Genomic DNA, 21,204 nt, shown 5'->3' with positions numbered 1-21,204 from the left:
TATCTAGGAATTTACCGTCGATAAAAACTTTTAAATAAATAAGCTAAACAGTTAAAATCATTTAAATGAATAAACTAAACAATTAAAATTATTTAAATATGCAAACTTATACCTTTAAAATATTTAACAAATAAGTTGCACAATAAAATCATTTAAATAAATAAACTTAAACAATAAAAAAACATTACTTAAATAGTTAGTACAATAAAATCATTTGAATAAATAAATAATATTCTATTAACACATAATTAAAATAATGAATTTAAATCAATTAAACTTAAAAATAATAACCACAACATTTATTTAATTTAATATATGCGAATTAGTAGATTGAATTTTAGGTACTACACAACCAGACCCAATCACTGGGTTCAAATACAACCGTCTTCCTTCCCTTATTCGTTTGCTTGGTATACTGCAAATTCTTTTTCTCTATATTCGCACGTACTTTCTCATGCAAAATCTTCACAAACTCAGCTTTCTTCTTGCCATCCATATTAACCCTTTCACTCATAGGTAACGGCATCAAATCCAACGGAGTCAATGGGTTAAAACCATACACAATTTCAAAAGGTGAATAACTCGTAGTAGAATGCACACTACGATTATAAGCAAATTCAATAAATGGCAAACAATCCTCCCAATTTTTCAAGTTCTTTTTAATGATAGAGCGCGACAATGTCCCTAAAGTTCTATTAACTACCTCAGTTTGTCCATCAGTTTGTGGATGACAACTAGTAGAAAACAACAACTTAGTTCCAAGTTTACACCACAATGTTTTCCAAAAGTAACTAAAAAATCGAGTATCCCGATCAGAAACAATACTCTAGGCATGCCATGCAACCTCACAATCTCATTAAAGAACAAATCTGCAACATGCGAAGCATCATCTGATTTATGACATGCAATAAAATGTGCCATTTTTTAAAACCTATCAACCACAACATAAATAGAATCCCTCCACTTCTTAGACCTCGGTAACCCAAGAACAAAATCCATAGAAATTTCTACCCATGGTTCTTTAGGTACAAGAAGTGGAGTATATAACTCATGTGGTTGTGATCTAGACTTTGCTTTCTTACAAGTCACACACCGCTCACACATTCTTTCAACATCGTGCTTTATATGAGGCCAATAAAAATGTTCATGCAAAATTTGATATGTCTTATCCACACCAAAATGCCCCATTAAACCACCACTATGTGATTCCCTAACAAGTAACTCCCTAATTAAAGACTTAAGAATGCACAATTTATCCTCTTTAAACAAATAGTCATCATGCAAGTAAAATTTATCCTTTGGACCATGCATACATGACTCATAAATCTCTCCAAAATCAACATCACTCACATACAACGCTTTCACATGCTCAAACCCCAAAAATTTAGAATCTAAAGTAGTTAAAAGCACGTACCTTCTTGACAATGCATCCGCCACTACATTCTCCTTACCTTGCTTGTACTTGATTACATAAGGAAAAGTTTCTACGAACGCTACCCATTTGGCATGTCTTTTATTCAACTTTTGCTTCCCCTTGAGATGCTTCAAAGACTCATGATCCGTATGAATCACGAACTCTTTTGGCCTCGAATAATGTTGCCATGTCTCGAGTACCCTCACCAACTCATAGAACTCCTTGTCGTAGGTAGGATAGTTCAAAGACGCTCCACTCAATTTCTCGCTGAAGTACGCCACTGGCTTTCCCCCTTGCATCAAAATGCCTCCAATTCCTGCACCTGATACATCACATTCAATTTCAAACATATTAGTAAAATCAGGTAAAACAAGTAAAGAAGCATTAATAAACTTTTGCTTAATGATATTAAAAGACTTCTCTTGCTCCTCGCCCCAATGGAATGGAACGTTTTTCTTAATGATCGCAGTCATAGGCGCCGCCAATGTGCTAAAATCCTTCACGAATCTCCTGTAAAAACTCGCAAGACCATGAAAACTTCGAACTTGACCAATAGAAGTAGGCGTTGGCCAATCTCGAATAACATTTACCTTTTCTTCATCAACTCTCACACCTTGTGCACTCACAACAAAAACAAGAAACACGAGTTCGCTTGTACAAAACACACATTTCTTCAGGTTAGCATATAAATGTTCAACATGCAATGTGATTAAAACAACTCTCAAGTGTTCCACATGATCATCTAAGTTTTTGCTATATACCAATATATCATCAAAATAGACAACCACAAACTTCCCAATATATGCACGCAAAACATGATTCATTAAAAACATGAAAGTACTAGGTGCATTAGTCAAACCAAAAGGCATAACCATCCATTCATACAACCCATTTTTTGTTTTAAATGCATTTTTCTACTCATCTCCCTCTCTCATCCTAATTTGATGATAACCACTTATAAGATCAATTTTTCTAAACACACAAGCACCATGCAATTCATCTAACATATCATCAAGTCTAGGAATAGGATGCCTATACTTAATGGTAATGTTATTTATAGCTCTACAATCAACACACATAGGCCAAGATGCATCCTTTTTAGGTACTAGCAACACAGGTACATCACATGGTGACATCGACTCACGCACAAAACCTTTATCTAAAAGCTCACTTACCTGTCGTTGCAACTCCTTAGTTTCCTCCGGATTGCTCCTATAAGCTGGACGATTCGGCAATTCACTCTCGGGTACCAAATCAATTTGGTGTTCAATTCCTCTCAAAGGTGGTAATCCTTGAGTTAGCTCCTCCAAAAATAAATCATCGAATTCCTGCAATAGAGAAACAACAACGCTCGGAAGATCTCCGGCTATATCACTTGTGTTAAGGAGTATCTCCTTATAAATCATCAAAACAAGTGGAATTTGAGAACTCATAACATCTCTCAACTCACTCTTTTGGGCTATATATATATATTTTTTTCATCCTCTTTTCGCTCAACTTTTTTTTCATATTTTTTTTTTCATCATTCTTTTTTTCTAAGGTCATCTCACTTTTTTGTTCACTCTTTTTTTCGGCCTCATCTCTATTTTTCTTTTTCATTTGATCCTCCAACACTTGTTTTGGAGTCACAGGCAACAATACAATGGACTCTTTTTTCATTACAAACGAATATTTATTTTTAAAGCCATCATGAACCACTCTCCTATCAAACTGCCATGGTCTACCCAATACAATATGACACGCTTGCATAGGGACCACATCACACAAAACCTCATCAACATATTTGCCAATGGAAAATGGCACCACAACTCGCCTATTAACTTTCACCTCCGCACATTCATTAAACCATTGCAACCTATATGGTTGAGGATGCTTCAAAAGAGACAACCCCAATTTTTCCACAAGTTCGCAACTCGCTACATTGGTGCAACTACCCCCATCAATAATAAGACTGCACACCTTCCCATTCACAAAACAACGAGTATGAAAAAGATTTTTTCTCTGACTCTCCTCTTCCTCTCTAGGTTGTGCATGTAACACTCTCCTACTCACCAATAACTCACCAACAACAGCATCGAACCCATCCTCATCATCAGGATCTAACAATGCAGGCATATTCTCATAATTTTCCTCCTCACTCTCTGACTCCACATCACCACAAGCATTAATAATCATCAATTTCTTATTTGGGCACTGGCTAGAAAGATGGCCAATACCTTGACACCTAAAACATTTAATATATCTAGATCGAGTATTAGAAGTTTCAGATCTACCTTTAATAACTTGCTTTGGTGCCTCCGATTTGGTGTCAGATTTAGGTTTGAACAACGGCTTGTTGTCCTCCCGTTTTGCAAAGTTTGGACGCCAAGAAGTCGACGATCCTCCACCTGAAGGAAATCGGTCAGCTCCTCTTCTCTTGAGCTGTTGCTACACCTTCATGGCCGTCTGCACCATCTCATCCAAATCAAAACAGTGGCGAAGCTCCACTTGGTCTTGGATTTCTCTATTCAAACCACACAAAAATCTGTCCATTGTAGCTTCATTATCCTCCTTAATGTTGGTCCGGATCAACTTGGTCTCCAACTCCTTGTTGTAATCCTCCACGCTCCTTGGACCCTGCCTCAAAGTTTGAAGACGCCTGTACATTTCACGATAATAATGGTTAGGAACAAAACACTTCTTCATGACATGCTTCATCTCCTCCCATGTCTCAATAGGCGGCTCTCCACACCTTCTTCTAGTGGTCACTAATTGATCCCACCAGATTAATGCATAGTCTACAAACTCAACCACTGCCAACCTCACTTTCTTAAGATCAGAATAGTGATGGCAATCAAACACAAACTCTACACGCTTCTCCCATTCCAGATACGCCTCTGGGTCAGATTTCCTATGAAACGCTGGAATTTTCATCTTAATGCTACTAATATTCCCATCCTCCTTACTGCCCTCCGTATATTTTCCTCTCACCTCTTCTTGACTATGTCTACCCCCATGTACTCTTCTCTCCTCATCCCAATTTTCATCAAAACTTTCCTCATCGTCTTCAAAATCATTCCCCTTCCTATTTTTATTTTTTTTCCACTACCACTACTCTCCTCCAACTTACTCATCCTCTCATGAAGAGGCTCTAACTCCGATCTCATCACCCTAGTCAACTGCCCCATAAACGCATCCATTTGAACCTTGGAAATTCCTTGGTTCACACTCTCACTAACATCTTTATTGGGATTCATGGTACCTGCAAGAAAATCGTTAGTAATAAACTTCCTCATACAAATTCTCATAGTTCACTCCAAACGAATCACTCAATCACTCCTTTTTTCACTCAAATTTATGGAGAGGCTTTTCTTTGTAGAATAAAATTCAAACCTTCAAGTTTAAAACTTTTAGACACTTGAAAATTGACCCACAAAGATTGCACAAACACAAGTGGGAATTTTATGGACAACTTGACTCTGACTCGCTTCAAGGATGAATAAAGACAAAGAAATTGGCCACAAGTTATTTTGCTTTCCTCTTTTTTTTCGAAGCTTTTAATTTTCAAATTTTCGATTTTTTCTCTTTTTTTTTGAATTTACAACTTGTAGCACAAGACACGAGACTTGGATAACAAGTTTGAAAGAATGACACAAAATTTTGATATGAGATAGACGAAGAACGAAGAACGAAGGATGAAGAACGACGAACATGAAGAAAACGAAGAACAAATGAAGATAAATACTTACTTGATTCAAAACCTTGGCTGTGATACCAAATGATATGAATCTTGATGTGTAAGATTAGCAAACACGATTACAATTTGAATCGCACCCTATAATCAATAAACAAAAGATTCAAAGTTTTTCCCAATCTTTGAAACATGTAAAATTGATAGGATTTTGGATTTCCACCTTTAACCGACAGTACGATTAACAACAGAAATCACGATAATTGAAACCAAAGAAAACCTTCAGATAACTTGTATCTAACAATCTTCAGTGAGAAACAATTGACAAACGCTTCCAAGTAATTAAACTGAAAAAAGTTTGATTTGAAGAGCAAAGCAATGCTTTGAATAAAATTTTTGAGAGAATTTCAATAACTTTTTTGTATAAACTGAATCTTAATTATTATTAATGAAATAAACAAAAGTATTTATAGTTTACAATCAAAAATAAAAGATAATGCAAAATATAGTCTAAAGATATCAAAGATATCATCTAGAAAGTTTCCTAGTATAATTAAAACTCTCAAAAATAGGAAAATAACATCAAAATATCAAAATCCCGAACACACACACAACATGCCGAAGTGTGTGTAAATTTCCAAAAAAACTCGCTCGCTCGAGCGGAGGTGCATGCTCTCTCGAGAGAGGAAGTCTCTGCCTTGCACTTGCCTCTGCGCTCGCTCGATCGAAAGTGGATGCTCGCTCGAGCGAGAAAGACTCTACCCGAAAACTTTCAATGCGCTCTCTCGAGTGAGACTTGGTTACGCTCAAGCGAGACCTCTTCTGCCTCAATGCTATTTTCATCACTGTTTTTGACTCCGAACACTTCAAGAACACATAGGCAACTTCCAAATTGATCTTCAAGTGCTCCAACTCCATCTTGATAATTTAACACCAACATTTGAAGTGCCTTCTTGAATTTATTAGCTCGACTCCTTGTGATTGGTCCGTGTGGCAACTCTCGAACTCCCCTTGCCACTCGATCCACATGTGAGCTATCTATGATCGCATCAAGGTATATGTGTTGTACTTTGAACACTTGAACATAAAGACTTGTATGTTTTTCAAGATTAAGAATAATGTAAGATCTTGTGGGTTGTATATCAAGTTGCATGTTTAGTTGCTTGGTTAGCTCATGGATGTGCATGCTTTTTCTTAGATTTTGAAGCATATATCATGTTTTAAAAGTTAGATGATGTTTGAGATTCAAAACAGGGGCAAAACCTTCATTTTTCAGCTGTTTAGGAGTGGAATCCGAGGCCTAGGCGCGCCCGTTCAGCCCAAAAGTCGCGGCCGCGCCTAACCAAGGCACCATGGGTACCTTGGCCCGAGCCATGGACGCGCTTAAAAAAAAATTGGTTTGCTTCTTACCTTGTTGCCCGACCGAGATTAACATAGATTATACGTTAAGAATTGAAATTAGCACTCGAAGTCCCCACAACAGGTGGTATCATAGCATAGGTTTTGGACTGAGATAGAAGTGAATGAGCGGGGTAGATTGAGTCTGTCTGATTGCTTTATATTACATAAGATTACATGTTGTATCTGATTATGTGCATTATATGTGAGCATGTTTTCTTATTGCACGAATTATGTGATTGCATGATTATGTGCTTTCATTGCTACTGCATGCTCTATATGCAATTGTGTTCCAGATTATCCTCGATCAGAACCTGAATTCTTATGAGAACGCATGAGAATGCTAATCAGAGAAGGATGGAATGAATTTCAAAATATGATATTGTTTATGCACTAATCTATTTGACAATCAAATATGCCTCCCCGTAAAGCACCGGTGACTAGACAGACAGTGGCTATTCCTCAGCCAGAACAGCCGAATGTACCACAGCCAGTGGTTGAGCCTAAGAATACATAGGGTAGTACATATATTGATCCTATGGATGTTACTGCTACACCGATGGAAACACTGCTGAAACGATTTCAGTCGTTTAAACCGCCAACACTGAAAGGAACAGAAAATTAAGTTGACTGTGAGAATTGGCTGGAAGATATTGAACAGTTGTTTGACTCGCTTGATTATTCAGATGATTGTCGTATCAGACTTGTAATACATCAACTTCAAGAAGTTGCCAAGAGCTCGTGTATTACTACAAAAAGGGCTTTGGAACATTGAGGTATGACTATCACCTGGACTATCTTTAAAACTGATTTCTATCAACGTTTCTTTCCAGTCTCTTACTATTAAGATAAGGGTGCTGAATTTGCCAATCTGAGGCAAGGCAATATGAACATTGACGAATATGTGGCCAAATTTTCAAGTCTTTTGAAGTTTTCCCCACATATAGCAGCGACTGATGAAGCTATGGCGGACCAGTTTATTAATGGTCTCAATCCAGATGTGTTTACTCTGGTGAATAGTGGACGACCCAATAACTTTGCTGAAGCACTGAATAAAGCTAAGGGAGCAGAAGCAGGTTTAGTAAGACAAAGAGGAGTACCGTTCATTCCACAGCCACCTCAACAGCCAGTATCAGCATCAGTGCCACAGAATCAGCCACAGTTTCAGCAACCATCTCCCAGGTTTGAGGGAGGAAGCAGTGGCAGAAAGGATTCTAGATTCAGGCCTAAAGGGAAGCAATTCAAGAAGTCTGGAAGTAGTTCTTCTAGTTCTAGTGGCCAGAGACAGTATGGTGCAAGACAGAGGTCCAGTGATTCAGGAGTGTTTTGTGGTAAGTGTGGTGGAAGACATGCTACTGAGCAGTGCAAAGGAGTATCAGGTAGTTGTAATATTTGTCACCAACCAGGTCACTATGCCAAGGTGTGTCCTCAAAGAGCAACAGACAGAACCACTGGTGCAAGTTCTTCTCGACCACTTCCCCAAGAAGAAAGGCAATCAGTGCATTCATTCCAGCCACAACAACAAACCAGACTAGGAGGAAGCCAGACTGTGACTCAACCTCCTAGGCAATAGGCTCGAGTATTTGCACTTACTGAGGATCAGGCTCAGGCAGCACCTGACGATGTCATAGTAGGTAACTGCTCTATTTATGGTTATCCTGCCTATGTTTTGATAGATACAGGTTCATCACATACATTCATATCTGAAAAATTTGTTATGATGCATTCTTTATCATCTGAGCCATTGCCTGCTGTTGTTTCTATTTCTTCCCCTTTGGGTGAAGGCATTGTATCTGTTAGAATGATTCAAAATTGTGCACTAAAATATGACGGGAATGTGATTGATTTGGATTGTATAGTACTTGGATTATCTGATTTCGATTGTATTATTGGTATAGACATGTTAACCAAGTACAGGGAGACTGTAGATTGTTTCCAGAAAGTGGTCAGATTTAGACCAGAAATAACAGCTAGGTGGAAATTCTATGGTAAGGGTTCTTGAGCCAAGATCCCTTTGATATCTGTGTTATCTATGACCCGTTTATTGCATATAGGGGCAGAAGGATTTTTTATTTATGCAGTAGATGTATTGAAATCCAGTCTAGCGGTGACAGATATCCCAGTGGTGCATGAATTTGCTGATATATTTCCTGATGAAATTCCTGGTTTGCCTCCAGTTCTAGAAATAGACTTCAGTATTGAGTTAATTCCAGGTACGCAACCGATATCTAAAGCTCCTTACAGAATGACACCTATTTAATTGAAGGAGTTAAAGGATCAGTTGAAAGATTTGCTGGCCATAGGGTACATTAGGCCAAGCGTTTCACCTTGGGGCGCTCCGGTACTATTTGTACAAAAGAAAGATGGTTCTATGCGGTTGTGTATCAATTATCGACAACTTAACAAGGTAACGATAAATAATAAATATTCACTGCCTAGAATAGATTATTTATTTGATCAGTTGCAAGGTTCATCTATCTATTCTAAGATTGATTTGAGATCTGGATATCATCAGCTGAGGGTACGAGATGTAGATATCCTTAAAACTAATTTCAGAATGAGGTATGGTCATTATGAATTTATTGTCATGCCTTTTGGTTTAACCAATGCTCCTGTAGTATTTATGGGATTAATGAATAGAGTATTTCAGAAATACTTGGATCACTTTGTCATTATTTTTATTGATGATATTTTGATCTATTCCAAGAATGTGCATGATCATGTTGAACATCTCCGAATCGTATTACAGACTTTGAGAACTAAAAAATTATATGCCAAGTTATCGAAATGTGAATTTTGGTTGCAGAAAGTTGTGTTTCTTGGGCATATCATTTCAAGTGATGGTATTTCAGTGGATCCAAGCAAGGTAAAGGCTGTACTGAATTGTCTTAGACCTACATCAGTACCAGAAATACGGAGTTTTATGGGCTTAGCATGATACTACCGCAGATTTATCAGAGATTTTTTTAGTATTGCCAAGCCTATTATGCAATTGACTTAAAAAATAAGCCATATGTCTGGATTGAAGCTTGTGAAGCTAGTTTCTTAGAATTGAAGAAGATGCTTACAAGTGCACCTGTCTTGACGATTCCATTAGGTACGGATGATTTTGTTGTATATTATGATGCTTCTCACAGAGGTTTGGATTGTGTGCTTATACAGTGAGGTCATGTTATCTCTTATGCTTCGAGACAGTTAAAGCCACACGAGACTCGGTATCCTATCCATGATTTGGAGCTAGTTGCTATCATCTTTGCATTGAAGATATGGCGACATTATCTTTATGGTGAGAAGTTTGAAATCTATTCTGATCACAAAAGTTTAAAATATCTGCTTTCGCAGTCAAAATTGAATATGAGGCAGCGTAGATGGCTAGATTTACTGAAACATTTCAATTGCGAGATTAAATACTATCCAGGGAAATTCAATGCAGTTGCATATGCCTTAGGTAGATAGGTATGCTCTTTGTCCTTGTCTACGATAGGTGTATCTCGCATGGTAGAAGATTGTTGTATTTCTGGATTAGTATTTGAAATAGATATGCAGTCTATCAGAGTTTTTTCTATTAAAGCTGAGCCAGAGCTGTTGATACGAATCAAAGAAGCACGTAAATTTGATCAGAATATTCAGAAATCGATTGATATGGTCAGATCTGGACATCAATCAGAATATCAGGTCAGTGTTGATGATGTTTTATATGTGAATAACAGACTTGTTGTTCCAGATGTTTCAGACTTGAAACAGCAGATATTGAAAGAGGCTCACAGTAGTAGATTTAGTATTCATCATGGTGGCAGAAAAATGTATAATGATCTGAAGCTACAATATTGGTGGAAACAGATGAAGTCAGATGTGACTGAATTTGTATCCAGATGTCTGAATTTCCAAAAGGTAAAAGCTGAAAGAAAAAAGCCAGGTGCTCTATTGCATAGTTTATCCATTCCAAAGTGGAAATGGGATCACATTTCTATAGATTTTGTTATACAGCTACCACGTTCATCCATGATAGGTTGACGAAATCAGCATTCTTTATTCCGTACAAAATGACGTATAGACATAATCAGATGGCAGAAATCTACGTCAGAGAAGTGGTAAGATTACTTGGTGTGCCTAAATCTATCGTTTCAGATCGAGACCCTAGATTTACATCACACTTTTGGCATAGCTTACAGCAAGCTCTTGGTACTCAATTGCATCTGAGTACAACATATCATCCTCAAGATGACGGACAGTCAAAGCGGACTATCCAGACACTTGAGGATATTGTAACGCCCCGTTTTTATCTTAATTGAATTTATTTGAGTTAATCAGAGATTACAGAGTTCTCGAGCCGGTTTGATTTTGATCAGGGTCCTTTTTGCAAAAATTGGATTTTTCAGGGACTAAAACGCAATTATCGGTTTTTATAGATATTTATAAGGCTTTTGGACCCATTCTCTTCTCCATCACCTTCCTCTTCACGCCTCCCTCCTCCATTGTTGAAGAAATCGATTCTTCAAGCTTCCAGATTTCATCCCGAGCTCGATCCGGCCGTTGGAATTTATTTCTGAAGGCAGATTATCGATCACTGCAGTGAGAGCTCTGTTATATTGTAAGTTCTTCTACGATCGGATACATTCTAGTTTTTGGATGTTGTTAGAATCGTTCGAGATTCGAGTATGTTGTTCTAGACAGAGTTCTGATCGTTTATTATTTGTCGGTTTTGAATTAGAGCGACGTTCGGATTTGTTATGATTTTTGGAAGCCATTTTCGAAAATGTGGATTTTTAGATTGATGGGTTTGCTTTGTTATTGTTGTTTTGGGCATTGATATGAGTTGATATCGGTATTGAACTTCTGTCTGCATTTCCGGTTTGTTCAGTTTATAGCCGTTATGCCGTCGGTTTGAGTTTTTGGGTTTTCGAATCGTTTTTGTATTGATTGAAGTCTTGGCGTGTGAGTGATCGTGGTTGTTGATCAACTTTTGAATTCTTACAGATTCGTTGGAGTTTGTCGAGCCCTGTGTTAGCAGCATTGTTCGTCGAGAGTTGGACGAAGAACGGTATAAAGAGTTTTCCTTGAACCGTTGCCTTGTTGTTGTTAGATTGTGTAGTTGTTTATACAATCTCTTTTGTAGCTTATCCAGAGTTGGAGCTACTGCATTGAAAGGTAAAAGCAGTCATCGCAGCGGGATAGCATACTCGGGACTGTGGTTCTCGAGTTTTCCCTTTTGAAATAACGTACTTGCATCTACACTTGTTCTAGCATGAGGAACTTGTGTTTTGTTTGATTGTTTTGGCTTATGTTTTATGTTTCTGTTATGCATTCATATTGAGTCAATCTTGTTTTCAGCGGGCAGAACCGCCCTTTTTGTTTAAACATTTGGAAACTATGATTGAGTGGCCCAGGTCGTAGTCGTTTCGTCTGGTGCTAGCATACTCATTATAGTTGCTCAAAGTCTAGAGGAGTGAGATACGTGGCACCACCTCGATTGGGAGAGTCGGTGAGTTGTTACGTGATCTTACCCTCGGGATCCCAAAGGCACAGCTGCAATCCCTCGTTATCATATTTAATATCCCTGTTTAAAGACATGCATTCATTACGATGTTACTGATTTCGTTATTGTATTGAAAGCATGTTTGTTACTTGTATTACTTGTTATGTTGCTTTTACTGGGAATGTCGTTCTCACCGGTTATCCGGCTGTTGCTTTGTTTTATATGTGTACTTGGCAACAGGTGGGGCAGGAACAAGTCAGAAGAGGCATGGTTAGCTTTGAGGGCAAGTAGTAGAAGTGAGACTCGGTTTAGAAGTCGAATTAGCATGTTTATCTAGTTTAAGATTGGAGCATGTTAGAACTCGAACTTGATATGTTTTGTATTCGAACTCGATTTGTATTTTGGATTTTGAAACTTAGAATTGATGCATGTTCTACTCTTTCTTGTAATTGAATACTTCGTTGTTGAAAAAGTGTTAGTTGGATCATGTCGGAGCCTTTCCGGGTGTTAGATTGCAATTTTGGAGCCTTATTTTGAGCTAAAACAGCAGGTCATGTGCGCCCGCGCCTGGTGAGGAGCGCCCGCGCGTTCTGCTCCCTTTCTCGGAGGCCCGGGCAGGTCTGTATGCGCACCCGCGCGTCACCCTGTGTAAAAAAAAAAAAAAAAAAAAAACTTTTCTTTTAATCTTAGATCTTTTATGCGTAATTATTGTTTATTCTGAGATTAGATGATTAGAATCGAGGTCTCACATTAAGTGGTATCAAAGCGTTAAGATTCTTGGTCGAACTAGAGTGAGCGGGGTAGATTGAGTCTGTGTGCAATGACTCCTCGCATGTGTTTGAATTATTTAATTGTGTACTTAATTCCATGCGAGCATGCTTTATTGTTTGAGCATTATTTGAATTACATGGTTGTGTGATTTAAATTAATAAAGCATGATCTACTTGAGATATAACTGTTTCTGTTCTCGACTGGTATTCGGTATTCCAAGCGGTTGTAAGGGTACTGACGGTAGCAATTGAGATATCTCGTGTGCTAACCTTTGATTATTAGATGGGTCCTCGTCGAGTGATAAACAGAAACACACCACCAGTTATCCCTACGACCGAGCAAGCTAGCACTGAGGTTGATCAGTTGGATGCTTCAGCGACTCCTATGGAAACCTTGCTGAAGAGGTTTCAGTCGTTCAATCCGTCATTGTTGATGGGTTCAGAAAATCCAGTTGACTGTGAGAGTTGGTTGGATGATATGGATCAGTTGTTTGATTCCATTGACTACACAGATGACCGCCGAATCAGGTTAGTAATTCATCAGCTTCGTGGTGGTGCTAAGAGCTGGTGGATCATGACGAAGAAAGCAATTGAGAGTAGAGGTACAGAGGTTACTTGGACTCTTTTTAAATCTGAGTTTTATAAGCGGTTTTTCCCTATCTCGTATCGTAAGGATAAGGGAGCAGAGTTTGCAAATCTGAGGCAAGGGAATCTGAACATTGAAGAGTACGTGGCTAAGTTCGATAGTCTGTTGCGTTTTGCACCGCTAATTGCCGGAGATGAAGAAGCTAAGGCAGATCAGTTCATCAACGGGTTGAACCCCGATGTCTTCACGTTGGTTAACACCAACAGGCCTAGCAACTTTGCGGATGCCATGAATTATGCAAAGGGAGCAGAAGCAGGCTTGTGGAGGCAAAGAGGTAATCAGGGGGCACCTCAGCAGCAGAGGCAGTATCAGAACCAACCATCTCAGTACCAGAATCAGCCACCTCAACATCAGAACCAGCAGCAGAGGTATGAAGGTGGAAACAGTGGGGGAAACAGAAAGGATCAGTACAAGGCAAGAGGTAAACAGTTCAAGAGACAGGGGAACAGTTCGTCCAGCTCCAGTGGTTCGAAGCAATTCGGTTCAGGACCGAGTTCTGGGTCATCATCCTTGTACTGCAGCAAGTGTGGAGGAAAACACTCACCGGATCAGTGTGTGGGAGTCTTCGGCAATTGTAACACATGTCAGCAACCGGGACATTTCTCTAAAGTGTGCCCTCAACGTAATAGAGATAGAGCTCAGAGTGGGAGTTCGTCTAGACCTGCAGCTCAGCCGGAGAGGTAGTCATCTGCAGTACACTCTTTCCAACCCCAGCAACAGCAGAACAGACAAGGAGGTAGCTCTAGTGCAAATCAGCCTCCGAGACAGCAAGCACGAGTCTTTGCATTGACAGAGGATCAGGCTCAGGCAGCACCTGACGATGTCATAGCAGGTAAATGTTCGATTTTCGGTCATTCTGCTCATGTCTTGATAGATACAGGTGCTTCCCATTCCTTTATCTCTGAGAAATATGTGTTATTGCATGCTTTGCCAACTGAATTGTTGCCTACTGTAGTAGCTGTTACTTCACCTTTGGGTGGAGGAATTGTTTCTGTCCGACTAGTCAGGAACTGTGAACTTTGTTTTGAGGGAAATTTGTTAGAATTCGACTGTATTGTACTTGGACTGTCAGATTTTGATTGTATTGTCGGGATAGATGCTTTAACCAAGTACAGGGAGACAGTTGATTGTTTTCTGAAGGTTGTCAGGTTCAGACCTGAAATGGCAGACGAGTGGAAATTCTTTGGTAAGGGTTCTCGATCTAGAATTCCTTTGATTTCAGTGTTATCTATGACTCGTTTGTTACAGAGAGGTGCAGAAGGATTTTTGGTTTATGCGGTTGATGTACTGAAATCTAGCCCAGCTTTGGTTGACTTACCAGTGGTTAGAGATTTTGCTGTTGTGTTTCCGGAAGATGTTCCTGGATTGCCACCCATTCGAGAAGTCGAATTTAGCATTGACTTAGTGCCAGGTACTCAACCTATTTCAAAAGCTCCTTATCGTATGACACTTGTTGAATTGAGAGAGTTGAAGGAGCAGCTTGAGGATTTGATTGCCAAGGGATACATCAGACCTAGTGTATCGCCTTGGGGTGCTCCTGTTCTATTCGTTCGGAAGAAGGATGGTTCTATGCGGCTCTGTATCGACTACCGCCAATTGAATCAGGCTACAGTTAAGAACAGATATCCTTTACCCCGAATAGATGACTTGTTTGATCAACTGCAGGGTTCTTCTGTCTACTCTAAGATTGATCTGAGGTCAGGCTACCATCAGCTGAGAGTGCGAGAGGAAGATGTTCCTAAGACCGCATTCAGAACGAGGTATGGTCACTTTGAGTTTATAGTCATGCCGTTTGGTTTGACTAACGCTCCAGCTGTTTTTATGGGTTTGATGAACCGTATCTTTCAGCGTTATTTAGATGAGTTCGTCATTATTTTCATCGATGATATTCTTATCTACTCGAAGAACCGTACTGACCATGCAGAGCACTTGAGAATCGTCTTGCAGATTTTGCGAGTTGAGCAGTTTTTTGCCAAGCTATCGAAATGCGAATTCTGGTTAGATCAAGTTGTCTTTCTCGGTCATATTATTTCTGAAGATGGGATTTCTGTCGATCCCAGCAAAATCGAAGCGGTTATGAATTGGCCTAGACCGACATCAGTACCTGAGATCCGAAGCTTCATGGGTTTAGCTGGTTATTACTGTCATTTCATAGAGGGTTTCTCGTCTATTGCCAAGCCTATTACCCAGCTGACTCAGAAGAATGCGCCTTTTGTCTGGACTCCAGATTGTGAGGCTAGCTTTGTTGATCTAAAGAGGAGGCTGACCAGTGCTCCAATTCTTTCTATTCCGAAGGGTACTGGAGGGTTCACAGTCTATTGTGATGCTTCTAACCGAGGCTTGGGTTGTGTTCTTATGCAGCATAAGCATGTGGTGGCGTATGCATCAAGGCAGCTGAAACCGCATGAGACTCGTTATCCGGTCCATGATCTTGAACTAGCTGCGATCGTCTTTGCTCTGAAGATCTGGCGTCACTATCTTTATGGTGAGTCTTTCGAAATCTTTTCTGACCATAAGAGTCTTAAGTACTTGTTTTCTCAAGCAGAGCTGAATATGAGACAGAGGAGATGGGTAGATCTGTTGAAGATTTTGACTGTGAAATCAAGTACTATCCGGGGAAGTCTAATGCAGTTGCAGATGCCTTGAGCCGAAAGCTTTGTTCTTTATCTCTTTCTACTATGGGTGTTTCCCAGTTGATCGATGATTGTTGCACTTCTGGTTTAGAGTTTGAAACAGATAGGGAGACTATCAGAGTGTTTGCTATTCAAGCCGAGCCAGAGTTGTTTGTTGCAATCAGAGAAGCACAGAAGTCTGAGCCGAGCATCCAGATTTCAGTAGAGAAAGTCAGATCGGGCCATCAGTCTGAATTCCAGGTTAGAGATGATGTTTTGTTCGTGAATAATCGTATTGTTGTGCCTGATATTTCGGAGTTGAGACAGCGTATTCTCCGAGAGGCTCATTGCAGTCGGTTTAGCGTTCATCCTGGAGGTCGTAAGATGTACAACGATCTGAAGAGTCAGTTCTGGTGGAAGAGAATGAAGGACGATGTTGCGAGATTTGTATCTCGGTGTTTGAATTGCCAGCAAGTGAAAGCAGAGCGGAAGCGACAAGGTGGTCTTTTGCACAGCCTATCTGTTTCTGAATGGAAATGGGATCACATTTCTATGGATTTTGTCACGAAGCTACCACGATCCGTTCGAGGATGCGATGCTATTTGGGTAGTGATCGACCGATTGACGAAGTCTGCGTGTTTTATTCCGTACAGGATGACGTATCGTCATGATCAGATGGCTGAGTTGTATGTTAGCAATGTTGTGAGATTGCATGGTGTGCCGAAGTCGATCGTTTCAGACAGAGATCCTAGATTCACTTCTCACTTCTGGCACAGTCTTCAGGGGGCACTTGGTACTCGATTGCATCTGAGTACAGCTTATCATCCTCAGACAGATGGACAGTCAGAGCGGACTATCCAGACGTTGGAGGATATGCTGCGAGCGGTAGTGCTAGACTTTGGCACTAGTTGGCAGGATTCTTTGCCTCTTGTCGAGTTTTCTTACAACAACAGCTTCCAAACGAGTATCGGTATGGCGCCTTTTGAGGCTTTGTATGGTAGAAAGTGCCGATCTCCGTTGTTTTGGGATGAATTGTCCGAGTCACCAGATTTGGGACCGGAGATGCTTAGAGATATGGCAGAGCAGGTTAAGATCATTCAGACCAGAATGAAGTCAGCTCAAGATAGACAGGCGAAGTATGCGAATGTCAGATGTCGACCTCTGAGTTTTGAGCAGGGAGACCGTGTATTCCTTAAGATTTCTCCGTTCAGAGGCACCGTCAGATTCGGTAAGAGAGGAAAGTTATCTCCGAGATTCATCGGTCCGTACGAAATTCTCGAGAAAATAGGCGATCTTGCCTACAGACTTGCATTTCCTCCATCTTTATCTGGTATTCACGACGTTTTTCACGTCTCTATGCTGCGAAAGTATCAACCAGATATTTCTCATATCCTTCAGCCTGACGAAGCCGAGTTAGACGAGACCCTGAGCTATTTTGAACGACCGATTCAGATCCTTGATCGGAAAGAAAAGCAACTCAGAACCAAGTTGATTCCATTGGTGAAATTGCAGTGGAGCTGTCACGGCGTCGAGGAAGCGACTTGGGAGACAAAATCTGACATGAGACAGCGATTTCCGGAGTTATTCGGATGACGTGAGTTCTTCTTACTGTCTTTAGTTCTTTATTCTATCTTATGAGTTATGGTTCTTGTGGATTCGAGGACGAAATCTCTTCTTAGTGGGGGAGAATTGTAACGCCCCGTTTTTATCTTAATTGAATTTATTTGAGTTAATCAGAGATTACAGAGTTCTCGAGCCGGTTTGATTTTGATCAGGGTCCTTTTTGCAAAAATTGGATTTTTCAGGGACTAAAACGCAATTATCGGTTTTTATAGATATTTATAAGGCTTTTGGACCCATTCTCTTCTCCATCACCTTCCTCTTCACGCCTCCCTCCTCCATTGTTGAAGAAATCGATTCTTCAAGCTTCCAGATTTCATCCCGAGCTCGATCCGGCTGTTGGAATTTATTTCTGAAGGCAGATTATCGATCACTGCAGTGAGAGCTCTGTTATATTGTAAGTTCTTCTACGATCGGATACATTCTAGTTTTTGGATGTTGTTAGAATCGTTCGAGATTCGAGTATGTTGTTCTAGACAGAGTTCTGATCGTTTATTATTTGTCGGTTTTGAATTAGAGCGACGTTCGGATTTGTTATGATTTTTGGAAGCCATTTTCGAAAATGTGGATTTTTAGATTGATGGGTTTGCTTTGTTATTGTTGTTTTGGGCATTGATATGAGTTGATATCGGTATTGAACTTCTGTCTGCATTTCCGGTTTGTTCAGTTTATAGCCGTTATGCCGTCGGTTTGAGTTTTTGGGTTTTCGAATCGTTTTTGTATTGATTGAAGTCTTGGCGTGTGAGTGATCGTGGTTGTTGATCAACTTTTGAATTCTTACAGATTCGTTGGAGTTTGTCGAGCCCTGTGTTAGCAGCATTGTTCGTCGAGAGTTGGACGAAGAACGGTATAAAGAGTTTTCCTTGAACCGTTGCCTTGTTGTTGTTAGATTGTGTAGTTGTTTATACAATCTCTTTTGTAGCTTATCCAGAGTTGGAGCTACTGCATTGAAAGGTAAAAGCAGTCATCGCAGCGGGATAGCATACTCGGGACTGTGGTTCTCGAGTTTTCCCTTTTGAAATCACGTACTTGCATCTACACTTGTTCTAGCATGAGGAACTTGTGTTTTGTTTGATTGTTTTGGCTTATGTTATGCATTCATATTGAGCCAATCTTGTTTTCAGCGGGCAGAACCGCCCTTTTTGTTTAGACGTTTGAGAACTATGATTGAGTGGCCCAGGTCGTAGTCGTTTCGTCTGGTGCTAGCATACTCATTATAGTTGCTCAAAGTCTAGAGGAGTGAGATACGTGGCACCACCTCGATTGGGAGAGTCGGTGAGTTGTTACGTGATCTTACCCTCGGGATCCCAAAGGCACAGCTGCAATCCCTCGTTATCATATTTAATATCCCTGTTTAAAGACATGCATTCATTACGATGTTACTGATTTCGTTATTGTATTGAAAGCATGTTTGTTACTTGTATTACTTGTTATGTTGCTTTTACTGGGAATGTCGTTCTCACCGGTTATCCTGTTGTTGCTTTGTTTTGTATGTGTACTTGGCAACAGGTGGGGCAGGAACAAGTCAGAAGAGGCATGGTTAGCTTCGAGGGCAAGTAGTAGAAGTGAGACTCGGTTTAGAAGTCGAATTAGCATGTTTATCTAGTTTAAGATTGGAGCATGTTAGAACTCGAACTTGATATGTTTTGTATTCGAACTCGATTTGTATTTTGGATTTTGAAACTTAGAATTGATGCATGTTCTACTCTTTCTTGTAATTGAATACTTCGTTGTTGAAAAAGTGTTAGTTGGATCATGTCGGAGCCTTTCCGGGTGTTGGATTGCACTTTTGGAGCCTTATTTTGAGCTAAAACAGCAGGCCATGCGCGCCCGCGCCTGGTGAGGAGCGCCCGCGCGTTCTGCTCCCTTTCTCGGAGGCCCGGGCAGGTCTGTATGCGCGCCCGCGCGTCACCCTGTGTAAAAAAAAAAAAAAAAAAAACTTTTCTTTTAATCTTAGATCTTGTATGCGTAATTATTGTTTATTCTGAGATTAGATGATTAGAATCGAGGTCTCACAGATATGCTGAGAGCTGTAGTACGAGACTTTGGTACTACGTGGCAAGATTCATTCCACTTGCAGAATTTTCTTATAATAATAGCTATAAGACCAGCATTGAGATGGCTCCATTCGAAGCATTGTACGGAAATAAATGCAGATCACCATTGTACTGGGATGATATCTCAGAAGTACCTGACGTTGGGCCTGATATGATTTGTGAAATGACTGAAAAGGTGAAGCTGATTCAGAAAAGAATGAAAATAGCCCAGGACAGGCAAGCAACGTATGCAAATATCAGACGATGACCTCTATCTATTGATCAGGGACACATAATTTTCTGGAAGATTTCTCCGTTTAGAGGTACAGTCAGATTTGTAAGAGAGGAAAATTATCTCCACGTTTTATCGATCCGCATAAGATTATCGAGAAGATAGGAGATCTTGCTTATCGACTCGCTCTTCCTCCATCTTTACCTGGTATTCATGATGTATTCCATGTCTATATGCTTTGGAAGTATCAGCCTGATCCTTACCATATTATTCAGCTTGATGAAGCTGAACTTGATGAGACTCTCAGTTATTTTGAGCAGCCTATTCAGATTCTTGAATGCAAAGACAAACAGCTCAGAAACAAGATTATTCAGTTAGTCAAATTTCAGTGGAGTCGACATGGCACTGAAGAAGCGACTTGGGAGACTAAGCCAGACATGAGACAGAGATTTTCAAAGTTGTTTCATTGATTTGAGTTCTTACTCTATTTTCTATTATTTCATTATCTTATGTGAATACAGATTGCATATGATTTCGAGGGCGAACTCATGCCTTAGAGGGGGAGAAATGTAAGGCCTGAGATTATTTAATTTTAATCAGAGAGAATTTTAATTTTTTAATATTTAGAGTTTAGAATTAAATTCAAATATTTTTAAATTAATTAGGATTGAAATTGAATTAAATCGCTTTTCCGGGGATTGATTTACAAATAGTGGAAACTTGAAAGGCTAAAATGCAATTTTCAGATTTAGTTGAAGACACAAGGCTTATTTATGGGTTTGAACGTGTATATGCATAAAATTAATTTGAAGCAACAAAAATCAAGAGAATAGGGAAAGAAGACCTCAAGCCATATTTCCATCTTAAATCTTCATTATCTCAAGATTCGGTCGTCCGATTTCAAAGTCGGGCATAGCCTTGTGATCCTCTTTTCACAAGCTACAATTTGATGTAAGTATCTCCATGAATCAGAATATTTAGAAATTCTAGGGTTGAGGATCAGGTTTGGTTGCTTATATGTGATGTTGAGATGATATTGAATGTATGTTGACGTCGGATCGAAGAACTAATTCCGTATGTAATTGTTATGAGGTTCCAGATATGTTTGAACCTTTTCTAACTTTGAGTTGCTGGTTTTGTGATATATTTTAACTAATATGAAATTGGTTGGATGTTAGAATTTACTTGGTTATTGTTTCGGTTACCAATTTTGTAACGCTACGCCGCCGGTTTAAGAAAGTATCATGATTTTGTTTAGTGTTCTTGAAGCTGAGAAATGTATAAGATTAAAGGCTTATATGTGTTGGAGAACGTTGATCAGATCAATCAG

General features: G+C 39.6%; 1 protein-coding gene across 1 annotated transcript in view; it reads right to left on the bottom strand.

The window, feature by feature from the left end:
• Window positions 1-924: 924 nt before the first annotated feature.
• LOC140862412 (uncharacterized) overlaps window positions 925-21,204 on the bottom strand; it is a 34,261-nt gene continuing 13,981 nt past the window's right edge. The window contains exons 2-7 of the mRNA XM_073265433.1: window positions 4,385-4,655; window positions 3,933-4,052; window positions 3,185-3,638; window positions 2,590-2,742; window positions 2,028-2,205; window positions 925-1,736 (exon numbers count right to left, since the gene is read on the bottom strand). Coding sequence (XP_073121534.1) covers window positions 925-1,736; window positions 2,028-2,205; window positions 2,590-2,742; window positions 3,185-3,638; window positions 3,933-4,052; window positions 4,385-4,655 — 1,988 coding nt within the window. The remainder of the gene's footprint in view (window positions 1,737-2,027; window positions 2,206-2,589; window positions 2,743-3,184; window positions 3,639-3,932; window positions 4,053-4,384; window positions 4,656-21,204) is intronic.

This window comes from Henckelia pumila, chromosome 4 (assembly GCF_033568475.1).
Source record: "Henckelia pumila isolate YLH828 chromosome 4, ASM3356847v2, whole genome shotgun sequence".
NCBI lineage: Eukaryota > Viridiplantae > Streptophyta > Magnoliopsida > Lamiales > Gesneriaceae > Henckelia > Henckelia pumila.
This window is presented reverse-complemented; position numbering and strand designations above follow the sequence as displayed.